At 46.1% G+C, this 14873-nt stretch overlaps 1 protein-coding gene across 7 annotated transcripts in view; it reads left to right on the top strand.

The window, feature by feature from the left end:
- The first annotated feature begins 750 nt into the window (after positions 1-750).
- LOC146809917 (uncharacterized) overlaps positions 751-14873 on the top strand; it is an 81556-nt gene continuing 67433 nt past the window's right edge. For 3 of the 7 annotated variants that reach the window (XR_014966509.1, XR_014966510.1, XR_014966508.1), the window contains exons 1-2: positions 752-1167; positions 3031-4384. Coding sequence is in view for 3 of the 7 variants with exons in the window: in XM_085616782.1 (XP_085472908.1) it covers positions 3119-3703 (585 nt within the window). In the remaining 4 variants the exon portion in view is untranslated. Of the gene's footprint in view, positions 1168-3030; positions 4385-14873 lie in introns of those variants that run through there. The other 4 variants (XM_085616782.1, XR_014966511.1, XM_085616784.1 and 1 more) reach the window with 4 other exon arrangements.

A 14873-nucleotide genomic window follows, 5' to 3' on the forward strand; every position in this document is an offset into this window, starting at 1 on the left:
GGGAGGTAACAGAGGCCAATCTGCCTCCAGAAAGGCCGCTCAGGCTCCTGCTGGGACGCTGGCGGCATCTTAGCAGCACAGGCACCGGGTATAAGCGGCCCATCGCACCGTTGCCCACTTTACCAATCCGACCCTGATTCGAGCCAGCCTTACCGCCATATGAACCAAGCCGCCTTTAGCATGTGGGAGGGGCCCTCGCTCAGGGTGTCACCCTCGAGCGCCATACATCAGTCTCTCTAGACTCGGGTCCAAAGAAAACGGAAATGTGTGTTTAAACACTTTTTTTTCAGAAGGCTGTTATTCATACTTTGTTTGACTTTTGTTTTCCTTGTTTTGCCCTCATCAATTTCCTCCTACTCCTCTGACGTTTCAGTACATAAGACAATGAAAGAAGTCGGAGTCGGGTGAGCGTGTGTGCCAAATTAGGCTCGCCCAGGGCGCTTCTGTGTGAAGGCCGGCGCTGTGAACATGGGCCAGTTTTAGAGAAAGGCCAGGGCTGCCACCTGAATTGTAAAGCGACTCTACTGAGGCATTCCGGTTATGCCCCATTAATTGTGAAACGGCTCTTCTCAGAAGTGCCCCGACTGTTCTCTAAATGTATATATTCTTTCTGAGAAGTGCCCGGCCAGACTGGCCCTCGCAAGGTAGGGACGTGCTGGCATTCGGATTCCGCCCTGCACAGCCCTCGTGATTCAAACACATCCATTTCATTAGCATCTTTCAGACTTGGGTGAACGTCTTAATTACAGCAGAGATATGGAGCGGGTGCTCGTACAAACCCTAGCGTGGAATTTGTGCCAGCATTAATTACCAAGACGTGTTTGGCGAGACGCCCATATTTGCGAGGAGCTGAGTCCAGCTGCGAGAGAGAAAGGTTTCATCCCCTCACACTTCCCAAAACTTGCATCCCGCTCCAGGAGACCAGACCGGTGCCCCACCCTGAGCGTCACGCCTTCCTGGGGGAGGGGGCTGAGGCCCATTGAGAGAGCGCCACTGGGGCGGGGTTTCACCTCAGACCGCTCTGTACCTGGGGAAATCCCAGATTCCTCCAGGACAGGACAGGCCCAAGATGTATCTCCACGACAGAAAGAGTTCGGGTCCGTCGACTGGAGGGAGACATCTTAAAATTTCATCGCTTATGGATGAACGTTCGGGTTTCTGAGCCAGGTGAGTTGCAAGGGTCAGCCGAGCCCACGCTGCCCAAGAGAGGGAGATTCATTTATAATAATTTGTAAATACAGTAGTTGCTGTCTGCCCGTGTTCACCTGACTATGCCTTTGTGTGTGGGGGAAAAGTTTGCCGCCCAGTTTGTGAAATGGTCCCCCTTTTACTCTTACCGTGTCCCCGTTTGCAAACACTATTTGCGTATTTGTTTCCTGGATCCTTTCCACTCTAGCAAGCATTTTGCTGTAGGTGTGATCGCGTATTTATTTTTCTAATGAGTTCTACGATTTAAAAATGACACACACCCAGTAGATTCATACACGCCAACAACTATTTACCGAGAAATGTCACTTGTTGGTGGAACTCTGGATGTACAAGTTTGCAGAGGCGCATTATCTTTATACTCCAACATGGTTTATTTTCTTGTCCTCTTTTAATTACATAACATGGTAAAATTCACTTGTGTAAATAGTGATTGTCCATCACAGTGTGCAAATCACGCCCCACTCCAAAGTCCTCTGTCATAAGAACTTCTCCTTAGAATCGAGGTAGAACTCATTTGCGTAACATTGGTCTCCCCCGCTTTTAGATTCCGATTTAAACATTCAGTTAAGATTCGCGTATTTGTTTGCTTTTTTGTTTTTTTTAAATTATAAATAAAGGGGATGAATTCGTTCTAGGCCCATCGAACGCAGTTTGATTAAAAAACGAGAGAGGCACTCAGTCTTTGTAAAATAGCTACCAGTCAACTCAGTGCCATTTTGTTTACAGCCCGGGCTTTCATCTTCCTCAGACCCAGCATTCTGGGAGTTGTAGTCTAGCCCAGCTCAAAGAATCAAGTGGATTAACAGAGCAAGGATTCGTAAAAACACATGTACGATTGTTCCAATTATGCAGATTTTCCTTGTATCATTAAAGAATAACGTAAGTTTTGACTAGATTTTAGTTCCAGGGTTGTGCGTTGCAGAAAAATGTATAATGTACACATCGACTCCTTTATTAGGGTATCAGCAGAAAATGTGAAGAAGTCCCTGGGAATTCTGAATATTTAAGGTCCATGGCCCAACACTTTTGTATTTCATGTATCCATTTTGCTATCCTTAATAGTTAATCATCTGCTGAACGTAGAGCAGTCTTTGATTCAGCTTCTTGCTCATGATTGGATATTTTTCTGGCCATATCCCATTTACCTGCTTCTGATTTATCGCATTTTCTATTGTTTGTCCTGCCCACGGAGCCTTTTGATGGGATGGCATGTACTCTCCCACTAATGGTGTCAGTGACAGACTACTGATGTCAGAGCTTGCATTGCAGACCAGGGACTACTTTCGAACCGACTCTGTCACATCCTGCACACCCTTACCTCCCTCCATCTCATGTTCTAAACGCCACACGCTGCTGCATCTGCCAGGCTAATTATAAAAATAAATGTGTTTTTTATTTTTTATTATTCCAAGATGGAACGCATGCATGCGTCATGACAGCAGGCATCATTGAAAATAGTTTCTTAAAGTATAACAACATTGATGGCTGCTGCGAATGGGCCTGCATTGGCGATTGCCATCTAGGTGTGTTTAAAAGAAACAAAAAAAAAACATTGGCAAAGCCAGTGGATGTCCCTGGCGAGGTTTACTGTTTTTCTCAGTACTTATGTCGCGTTTGCCATCGTAATTGCACAACCACAAACGCCAGAATTCACAGTGAAAAAATATGAGAGAACTCAATACGTCAATCACTTAATCAAGCTTAGTCCAATGTCTGAGGCGGCATGTCTAGTTTAGTTGAGCTATCTTTTTACTGGCCTCTAAAGTGATTTGCATTTAGTTCTGTTTCTTTTACATATTGTGTTCTTTTCTTATTTTCCAGGTGGAAACATTCTCTGAGGGGCTGCGCTTTGGTTTCGCTGCATCATACCAAGCATTCTGTACTATTTTTTTAAAGACTTCCTGCCTCCATGGCCACCGGCCGGATGCGCTGTGGGAGGTGCGCGGGCCTCTTCTGGCTCGCAGTGATCTTTGACCTGGGGGGCATCGCTTTGATACTTGTTGGCATCTTCGCTAACCTGCAGCTGGACGGGCGCACATTTGGGGAGTTCCTCATCTACAGCGGTGGCATTGTGGTCTTCTTCAGCCTGCTTTGGTGGCTGGCCTGGTACTCCGGCAACCTTGAGGTCTCCTTGGAGGATCTTCAAAAGGAAATTGTGATCGCCAAGCGGAGCAGCTTCATGCAACTGGCCCGGAAGTTCTCAGAGAGCTTCTCCAAGAGGAAGGGAAGGAGGAAGACCTCGCTTCCGGCTGCAGGGAAGAAGGAGGTGGCATTAGATGTTGGACCCGGTCCACTGGAAACTCCCAACCTTCCCGGGGAACCTCTCTACTGCTCTCCCCCAGGGCGCGTCAACAACAGCATTTCTCCCCGTTTAGACTCTCCCATCTTCCTCTGTGAGGAAGGCTCAATGGGGCATCTGGAGCTCAGCGCCCTGAGCAGGTTGGACAACCAGTTCGTCATCATCCCTTGGTCAAAGGAAGACAGGCTGGTGTGAGAAGCATGGCCACGGCGCCCTCCGAGCTCTCTGCAGGTAGCAAATTCAAATAAACTGCATTTTCTATTTCCGCTGGGCGGGTCGTGGGGGTCAAAGACAATGACAGTGGCCCTTCTTTCCTAGCAGATGTGTCGTGGGTGCTCTGGGCAAAGAACCTCTTTACAGCAGCAGTTCCCTGGATGACCGACGTGCCCCCGGGGTTCCTGCTGCTGCTTCGAGCACTGGGGAACAGTAGGCCGTAAAACATTAAAAGAACCTGTGGGTTACGCTTGTTCGTGAATATGTTGTGACTTCTGTTTCACACTCGGCAACAGAGGCCAATTAGCCCTCCACCCTTCATGTCGTGTGACTGTGAACCCTTCTTCAAAGCGTCCCCGCCTGTTTGAGATGTAAAACACTTCCCACTTGGCAGAGATCTGAAGAATTCTAATTTCAGGCGCGGGAGGCACATCCGGTTAGGATTTTTTTCTTTACTTTCTCTTACATAATCAAGTGTGCCATAGTCTGGCTGAGCTGTGAGAATTGCATCGCAAACGGAACAAGACGCAGTTTGGCGGCGTGTGATGGTTCACGAGCGGGTCAAGCGACTTCTACTCAAACCTGACCTGCGGTCATTGAGGATCTATCTTGGAGAAAACACCAACCAGGTATCTGGAATCCGAGCCGGGGATGGATCGTAAGGTATGCTATATCTGGGATGACCAGACGAGGAGTACTGCTCGAGAGCAGCACTCGTGGACATGCAGCCATTCCCGGCGCTGTAGCTCGGTGATTTGTATTCTGGGACTTGTAGTCCTGAATGTGTAATGGCAAAGAAAACTAAGTATTCGAGAGCGAAGTGGCTCAACGTCACCCACCTCTAACACCATAAACGGGGCAGCGAGGTCTGTTATTCCATAGGCTGCTGGGTGGTATAACATCGTTTCAAGCAGCTGTCTTTGTGTTTTTTAATTTATTTTGGCTCAGAGGACTGCGTCCTTACTCGAGGTAAGAAGGTGGCTCTTGTTTGCTTTGGTTTTAGGTAGGAGAAACAGAACTACGAGACGTGTGTTTTAAGCCAACAAACAGTATCTCATTTTATGGTTTATTTGTGGTCAGTAGACGCCGCAGCCACGCCTTGTTTTGAAACCATTGGGGTGATTACTTGGCAGAAGATCAAACGAACAGGTCGATCCAGTTTGGGTTGTGTCGCCCCATCCAGTCAGTTCTGGCAATTGTGACCTAGTAGCCTCAAATTGACAAAGAGCACAACCTCAATTGTGTAGTTTTGTGTTTGCTCCGTATAGCGCCTCATGCCCCTTGCAGGGCGCTGAAGCGTGCTTGCTTGGAAGGATTTGTGCTTGCTGCTGGCCCACGCGGGAATAGTTTTTGTGCATGGGTGGTCAGAGCTGTACTTTTGTTGTGCCTTGGGACTCCACACTTAGCAGTGTGTTGGGCGAAGGGTAAAGGTGGGAGTTGGGGTGTGCTCGGCTTACATTTGCTGGTTACTATAGGATTCTCTGCTGTTCTCGTGTTAGGTGTATGGTCATTACTAAACACTTTCAAACCACCTCCGGTGTAATGGATGGGGTTGGATGAGCCACACATCAGGTGATGGGGGAAGTGCTTGCAAAAAGTCTAACCACCGACCAGTGGATAGAGTACAATTCAACTTTATTGTATGATTAGTTAAGATGATAACAAATTACATAAAAAAGGAGGTATCCATAAGGAGAATAAATGCACAGTAATCGAGGAGATGAGCCGTGGGAGAAGCAAATACTCTCCAGAAGTATGTGTAACAAAAAATATATTGTAATTGAATAAAACAGGATATCTCGCTGTAGAAGAAGCATTGGAGATAAATATGTTTCCAATGCTTCTTTTACAGCGAGATATCCTGTTTTTTTCAATTACACTATATATGTTTACACCCCAGGAACACTAAAGTGGTTAGAGTCAACTTTACTTTTTCCCATCGCCTTTTTGTGTGATTTAATGGCACACAATAAATGGCCATGGGTATGCCCAGACGTCCCTCATTCACGGTCCAATAGGATCCAAGATCTACCTCACTGATGAGGCGTAACAAGGATGTACTGTTCTAGTAAGGACCAGGGGGACTGCTAACTTGCATAAGGTGGGCCTTTGTCTAGAGTGGCAAAGTGGGAGAAAAGAAAAGTTAGAATCTTACACCAGGTGATTGCTAGTGGTTAGAATTTTTGGAAACATTTATTCTGTCACTTTTTATATGATTGACATACAATTACGTTGCATGCAGGAAAGATGTTGTGCACATGTAAGTTTGACATATTCGTTCTTTAATGCCAAAGTGCAAACACCTTAAAACTAAGGGCGAAGCCTTGTTTAAAAAAAAAATAAGTCAAAGAATGCAGAGTTTGCAACCTCAAGGTTCACTGACTGAAAATCCCTTCAGTGCAAATTGAACATCTGCTATATCAATATTTGGGTAGTGATTTCGCAGAGCGTCCTTCGTTCTATTGCATTCAGTATTTACTTAAGATAATACCATCTTAGCCCCAAGCCAATTAAATGAGTCTGACCATGTGGGTTTCTGAGTGTGTTGTGGTGTGCTATGTGTAAGAACACTCGGGAATCTTCCATGAAGGTTGAGGTCCAGGGTGTCCAAGAAACTGCTAGCTAAGCAAAAAGCCACTGCCCCTACCCGTCCGAAATTTCTTAACCAGAATAATTTACAGAAGACTTCGTTGAATGTGTAGAATAATACCCCTGCCCCCCCCCCATCTTCTCACTTGCTTCATTTAATATTTGACATCTTGGAAAGTGTACAGAGAATCCAGTATTTTTTTACATGAGTCATTGGCGTTTCGCCATGCTGTTGAAAGCCTCACTGAAGCCGGAACTACCACCAAGGAACGCATGAGAATCGACAGAATCTGTATGTTTCAGTGTACATGATGGTTGTCAAGTCCACACTGGACAACTTTTCTTCTACCTCACTCGTGCAGACCTTTCCAGACCACTAATCGAGCTCTGGCCTCATAATTGGTTTACTTTCCCCGTGACACATCCGTTAGTTGGATGCGGAGCAATCGGATTCCAAAGCGCCTTGCAGCCTCCATGTAAAACCTTTGTGGTTCACGAAGACTGTGCGGCAAAGGGTATCCTGTTGTTCTTTATGGGATCTTATGCACTGGGCATCACACTCGCATCCCTTCTTTATGGCAGACTTCTGCAGAGTGTGGCATGCAGCCACGGGAGTGGAAATGAAAGGCATTCCACTGCTCCCCAGAGCGAATGTAGTTTGTCACACACTCCCACTGCCAACCATATCCTAGGAAGTTTACAGTCGCCGCCTGAGCTTCACCTCGGTGCTGTTGTTTGTTAATGCTACTTTCTCTGCAGTTAAAACCTAGGCTGCCTAAAGATTTGCCAGAGAGAATCTGACTCAACACTCCTCATGGGGGAGGTATCCAGAATGCAAGCTACCTCACAGGAGAATTGTCGAGCACTTCTCCATGCCAGGTATTTATTGGAAACCAGGAATGCACTGAAAATGCAATCGATAACTCCCAGAAGAAGTCCTTCTAGGATAACGTTTACTTCTTGATGACTTACTTATGGACCCGGGTCTCTTTTGATTATTGTAGCAGTGATAACCTCTTAATCTTTCAGGATTGCCCTCTAAATCCGTTGCTAAGATTATTTTTATAGAAAAGGAACATAATCCCGTGCCCATGGATAAGACGTCAGCAAAAGTGTGGATGGTGGAATTTCATGCCCAAGGAAAAGGCTTTTAGAAGGGATTGGGCCACTCAGAGCTCTTCGCCATACAGGTTTCGTATGGGAGCGGGTATATGATAGATTTCTGACCTGATCATAATGCCATTTCAAAGGGAGCATAACTCTGTGTATTCCATTCTAAGAGGGGCATGGGTGAATGATAAATGTTGGCACCTACATCTTTTTTTTGGGGGGGGGGGGTAAAATGAGAACTAGGACTCTGGTAGTGTGATGGGTACCAAGGATATATTGATTCTTGGTTGGAATGATTACTTTGGCCTCCCTGGCATAGCATCAAACTAAGCAGCAGAAGCCAAGTAAGGCCCATCTGCCAGTCGCTCACTACTGAGGTGGCTAACTCTAAACACCTTATACTGGGAAGGAGGCCAGCTGCATGTCGACCCACCACAATTTCTGAATGGCAGAATTCTGAATTCCTTGCAATATCCGTGAAGTCAGTCGTTTTCCTTCTTGCCTCTAAGTACTGATTAAAAAAGGTAGATCCTGACAACTTTAATAGTCACCGTTAGTTAGATTTCTTCTAACGGCTATCTGACCTCTAGAGGAGTTTGCCAGATACAGCCTGTAGCTTTGCACTGCTGGAGGATTTTGACTTCCATTTTCATCCAAGTCAGAAGGTAAATTCTTTGACCCAGGCAACCCGGCATGGGGCATCAGATCTCTGCTCCATCGTGATCACCCTGAAATCGCACCTACATCCAGATCAACCACAAACAGTGACTTTTGACTAATGGTTTGATTTTTCTTGTCATTTTTCCTCCTAAAATTTTATGAATTCATTTAGACAGTTACACTTATTGAATTTTAATCGTTTTAGTGTTGTTCCTCTAATTTAAATTTTCTCTACTTTTGGAAACTAGTTGTGGAATTCTTATTGTTTTGACTTTTTAATTGTTTGGGTCTGTTAAATACTTTAATCACTTTTCCTTAAGTTTAGCCAGTTTGCTCTGTACCATAGCTAGCAGGGAGTGAGGCCAGGTTTTATTCATTGAACTTGTCTGCTGGCCCTAACAGTATTTTGTACTTATTACTTGGGAACGGCTCACATCCTCCTCAACTAATAACTAATTTTCTTGATGTATTAACCAATTGCACATATTTTCGTAACCTCTGGGATGAACAGCTAAAATTGCTATTCTTGGAGTGAAGATATGACTACAGAAGCTATGACTACAGGATAGCTCTGCTGTGGGCATCGATTTTGCTGTATTTATATTCCCTAAACTTACCTCCTGTCCAGCCACATATACTAACACCACATTCTTGTGTGACGAGCATAAAGGTACATTATGATTGGAGCGAATGTGAACTTCAGCAATCTTTCCTTCACAGACAATAACCTACACTTATTAAGTGTGAGCATCTACGGTCTTTGCCCATAGCATTTGTAACCCCAGCATCCACTTCTGCTGACCTCTAGCATATTTTCTTTCCAGGTGGATATCCACATCAGGCAACTTTACTTTTACTTCTGGATTCAAGTTCAATATCACTACACCGACCCCTTTCTGGGCCCTGTGTCTTGGGACAGCTCCACAACTGCTATGGATGGAGCATGGAGTTACCACCCCAAATTTCTTCATGCAGCACGTTCCACATTTATCATTAGTGCTGCTCATCGACGTAGGATCACCTGATAAGTTGTGCCAAATGTCACCTGGAACAAAGGCAATGGTGAAGTGTGTGTGTGTGTGTAAAGATGAGCAGGAATCCCTATGTGTAGCAAAAAGAGGGATGCTGAATGGCCCTTCTCTGCTTCCAACCAACAGCGGCCTGCTCCTCGCCGTCACACTTCTGCTGCAGTGTGGCATGGGTGAATGGCACATAGGCCTTGATCTCACTAGGTGGGTTGTGCATTTCCATAGAGAGACCCACTAAGTGTCTTAACCTCATATCTCACTGATCACCCCAGGGCACTGCTGTTGTAGTAATATTATTGACTGTGCTTCTTAGTTGCACAGTCATGCAACCATCCCAATATCTCAAATAACAACTAAGCAGGCATTTTTCTACCTGAATTGTTGGTAAGCCCATCTCTGTAGAAGTGTATAAAGCACCATAGATGCTTTTTTCGATCATTGAACCATCAATGTAGCCTCCTTCAACTTCAGTTGACTGAACTTTCCAACGCATTCTTAGGCTCAGAAATATATTTGATTTTTGAAAGACCCAGTCATGCACTGTCCGTACAGCCTCCTTCCCTTAGCCATGCTGAGTGGGGTGGGGAGGGGCAGACTTCTTTTTACCAACCATTTGTGGGTGGAACTCTGTATCAATGTCTTGGCTTTGGTTTTTTTAGGTCTCGCCTGACCCAGTGCATGCGATGGTCTGGCGGGACTTATTGAGAGGGCTCCAAAAAGTGCTACCAGGCCAGCCTAGAGCTACAGTGCATGGGCGCGAGCGCCGCACACATGCCGCGATTACTTTCGCTGCCGCACGGCCGCTTTGATGTTTGATCGCGATCACTTTCGTGGCCGCTTGGCATAGCCAATAGGTCTCGCTTTTGGGACCTCATAAGTATTTAGTTATACAACTGTTGCATGGCTAAACACTTATAAGGTCCCAAAGGCGAGACCTATTGGCTATGCCAATGCTTTTTTTTTTTAGGTCTCTCCCACGCAGCGCGCATGCGCTGCATAGGAAAAGAACATTGGCAATTGCTTCAGCTTTGCTTCCAAAAACGTGCACGCATTGCATTGCTTCCAATGGCAACGCATGCACGTCTGGCGATTCCCTTGCGGAGGCGAGCTTTCAAACCATGTGTTAATTACAAACATATGGTTCCGGCTCGCTCCCACAAGGGAAACAGGCGCAGGCCCCCTCCTCCCTCCCCTCCCCCTGCTGCCTCCTCCTCTCCTCATCTTTTTTTTTTTCTTTCCCCTTCAGAGCGTGCTTGTCCTTCCTTGCTGTCAAATCATTTCACAATTTATGTGAAACATTCCGAGTCCAGAAGATGACAGTAGCGCAATACAAATGCCAGAGCACCTGGCCACTGCGGCACTAAAGCATATTTTGTCACCTTCACCGGCCTAGTCATTTGACTCCCTTATCTCCCCCACGGCAGTCGACCCTTTGTCATCCCTATAATGAGCGCTGTGAATCTTGCGCGGGCGAAAGGAAGTGAAAACAATACCGCGCGGGCAGCCGCATTACGTTTTATCTTTGCATTTAAAACGTCAATACCCATTAATCGAATCTGCTGGGGCCACCTACGGATACTCTGAGTAATTGTGACGAAGAGCCCTTTTGACGATACAAACCCTTGCATAGGAGGCAGCATACAGACCCCGAATGGCTCTTAGACTGCGGCTAGCCCCCAGGGTAAAAATTATGCAAGAACTGAGCCTCTTATTCTCCATTCCTGATGCTTCAGTGCTTCACCCCGGGGACTGGAAGAGGGTGACATGAAAACCTGCCCGTGCGGTTCAGTCGAAGGAGCGCGCTCGTTTTCGCACTCCATCTCATCCCTTGGGGACTGCTGCGCAAGGAGGCGTCGTTAGTTACTTCATGAAGTTGAAAACTATACTGAGTCCATAAGCAATGCACGTCCACGCGATCCTTTGCATTTCTGCTCTAAATGTGTGAGGTGGCAGCTGCAGAGTATAATGTGTTCCAAAGCTGGGTCCTGTCCGTGGGGCGGCATGCTTTACTAAAAGAGCACCCCGGGAATTCTGGATGAGGGCACACCACACTAGAGCAAAGGATACAGAGGACTGGACGAGCCCCCTTCCTTAACAGAGGTATGACCCCAGGCTCGCGTGTCCAGCAGGGCGACGCTGAAGAGATTCACCGCCAGTGCTGGAGCGTCAGGTTAGCTGGAGTACAAGGCAGCATAGCGTGGGGTGCCAGTGCCCGGGGCTAATCTACACCCATCTGCTGGAAGCCATACTTATAATGGTCATCTGATGACTTGGAGCTTTGTTTGTCCATGTAAGGTGGCTGATGTGTAGAAGTTAGTGACCTTGTTCTACATTGTGTGAGTGTGTACTTTCCAGAGGGCAAAGTGTTAGTTCAGGTAAAGTAGTAGGTCCAAAGAAGGGGTGAGAAACGGAAATAACCCAGGAAAACTGTGAATACTGATTCTCTGGGTGAGATCAGTAAGATATTTCTGTGAGGCTCCGCTGATCTGATTGAAGCCCTGATTTGGCCTGCAAGAGATGACCAGGAGTAAAGTTCACGTTTTCATTGCCGCAGACATGAGCTGGAAAAATCCCCAGTGCACTCCAAGGGTTGCCGGGATTGTTCATAATGTTGATCACCAATCCTTCAATATCATCTGTATTGAGCTTGACAGTTGCTGGAAGTAAGGGTTTAATTCCAATCCTGCCAAAGTCTAGTGCGGTTGATGGATTCTAAAAGAGCCGGACCCTGAACAAGCAAGCAAGTCTTAAGTGAAGGAGGGTCTTGCAGAGGTTTTCTTGCTGCGTGTAAATGTAGGGAAAAACTATTCTTTTTAAAATTTAAGTAGCAAGAAATCTTCCTGCAAAAACCGAAAAAAGAATAGTTCAAGTGGTCCATTTCATAGGTCAGACTCCTATACTTTAATATTTCATGCCCGCTGGTCTCTTCTTGGTCTTCTTGAGCTATACTCCCCCAAACGCAGATTTACAACAGTGGCTAACCCTATCCATTGCCCGTTACTAGGTCGTGATCTGTTACTTTTGCCCTAGCCCACAGTGATCAACAATGCTAAACTGGCAATTCCCATCCCTCTCGGTGTCATTGCATTGACTTGTGTCGAAGGGCAAGTACGAAAGTCTGCACTGGATGCTGCCTGGAAAGGGTGAAGTGCATTTGAAAGATGGATGAAATGCTGGCTTATGCTTGAATCCACACTGATAGATCTATGTAAAAGTCCTGTTGTAAATATCAGTGCAGATTATCCACCTAATGCTACCATGGAACACCGTGCCTGCCCTTGAATCAACTTCAGCCTAATTTTATTTGAAAACAAAAACATGATCAGCAAAGTGAATTAACATTTGGCTCCTAATTTTTTGACCTACAACAAACACTACCATTTGTTGCCTTCTGTGTTTACATTTAGAAATGGTTTAGTAAATCGAATGCTTCTGTCTCAGAGCATCTTCTCATTGATTGCTATCTTTATCCAAAAGAGAAAAGAGTACTTGTAACAACTTGGCAAATATGTCTTCAAAGTCAGCATATTGCGATATCCGAATTCACAGGTCCTGTGAAACCAGAATGTATCGGGATTATTTTTGCTGAGAAAAGTAAAGTTTCAAGCACCTCTGGAACTATAAAAAGCTTTTGAAATCCTGAAGTGGTGAAGGGATGTGTGGGCCCATCTGTCGCACTAATAGTGACCCAGCCCCATGGAACTATATGAGGCAGTCAGAGGGATGGCAACTGGTGGGCTGAAAAGTTTCTGCTGTTCCAGCAGTCCTGCATTTTTGCCCCAAGGTCCACCATGAGAAAACAAATGTTGGATTCTGGCAGGAAGAAAGAGATCTATTCACTTCTAGCAACACAATTGAGAGTAGCAGCTTCTCATGCATCCCACTGCACGTTTTCTACACTCCTTGAGACCAGTCTTCAAGGGCCAGAACAAGCTGCCGGGCTCCGACCTCAACCTAGCCCCCTCATCACCACCCAGTCCACTCCAATACAATAGGAGCCCTTCACCATGTCCTTTATTTTTGGAGCTTTACTGACTCCACCCTGGGCCACAGCCAATAGCGCCACAGGTCAGACTTAGGCTTCACGACTGAAAGAGGCCATGCCCACCACTGCTGATTTCGCTGCACTGACTTGGGCCCTGAGGGTGCGTAAATCTTTGACCGCGACATGAGCAGTAGCCTTCCCTCCATCCTAACTTCCTCCCACTAAATAAACAGTGTCTGCTGTTTCACTGCGAGCAACTTGCTGCCCTTAGCATTGAGCTGCTTGGTGTGCCTTCTTCTTTTACTGCACAAGTGGTAGGGCAATGCTCCTTAACACAAGTCACCCTTGGACAAAGTATGGGCTGCGAGTCATGTGCGTTGGAATTATATCGGAAGCAGATCAATAGATTGGAACTCACAAGGCTGAACAAGGAAATTGGAGGTATTGCTGCCAAAACGGAGAAGGACTGGTCCTACATTAAAACAGCTATTTTATGGTGTCCTCTTGTAATTTTGCCTCTGAGTCTGAAAGTCAAATCTCTGGATCTGATGAGAAGTCCCTGGGACATGACCGGTGACGGGGGTGAAGGGTGGGAGAGTAGGGATTAGGGAGAGGTGCTGACTGTGATCCAAACATGTAGAAAAGAGGGAACCATTTGGGTGCCATCCTGGATGCTTGCTGGATTACAGTGATCAATCAAGTGAAATCTAGTCGAGGAATCCGTGGTGATACCACTGCTTGTTGTCCCAGAGTCAGTCCCTCAAGGACTGAATGCAAGGGAACAAAAGACTCCTTCCTGAGTCTCCAAGGAAGTATCAATGAATAGTGCATCCAGCATATCAACTTGTTCCAAAGGTTTAGCGACCACCAGAAGCTGGTAATTTGACAAACATTTGAAGGTTTGTGAGGGTTTGATCGTTTTTTTTGAACGGGAGTGGCTGTCCCACCCCAAGATAGTTACAATACTTTAATTATGAGTACATTTCATGACAGATATTACCGCATCATCTGCTTTGTAAGGAGTTTGTCAGGATCAAGGGCTGAAGTAGATTTGAGAGCAAAATAATGTTACTGGCGAGAATGGGAGAAACTTGTTCAAAGGTTGTTCTGGCTAAGTTTGAGTAGGTATTCCAGTAATGACTGAAGTTTCTTACATGCAGGGATGATACATTTATATGTTAATCAGTGCCTTGGCTCATGGTGCATAGGGTGGGTGGATAAGAGTTTTCCATAGTAGTTCTAACTGTTTTGTCTGACGAAGTGTCCGAGTGAGGGTTCAGCCTATGCATTGCGAAGGGGATCTTGGGCAGCACCAGCTCACCTGAGGGACTGTGAACATTGGCCTTGGTCAGAGCAACCACGGTGTCGCTGCGCGGCCTTGCTAGGGAACAGGAGTGTGTGCGCTCGCACAGCACGAGGCGCTATCCAGTGACTGGTTTGGTTGCAGGCAATGCCGTGGTTTGGCAACAGATTGGACAAGGTGTATGTGTTGTAGTCCGTGTAGTAACTGAACCATAAGTTATTCAGTGTAGATTTTATTCTTACGAAATGCCGGGGCTTTTGTTGGGTAATATAACCAATTACTATTCCGAGTGACTGATGTAAGAAAGTGCATCAGTAGTGATAGAGAGGAGTCTGAGGACAGTGAGCTGGCCATTGACCCATGATGGAAAGGGCACCAGAGGACTTCTTTGGGAGTGATGGTGACCCATGGAGTAAGAGCTCGTGAGGCGGTCGGGCGTTCGATAGGCAGAACTGTAAGTGGGTGGAAGAATAAGAG

Source organism: Triturus cristatus, chromosome 7 (assembly GCF_964204655.1).
Source record: "Triturus cristatus chromosome 7, aTriCri1.1, whole genome shotgun sequence".
NCBI classification, from domain to species: Eukaryota; Metazoa; Chordata; class Amphibia; order Caudata; family Salamandridae; genus Triturus; species Triturus cristatus.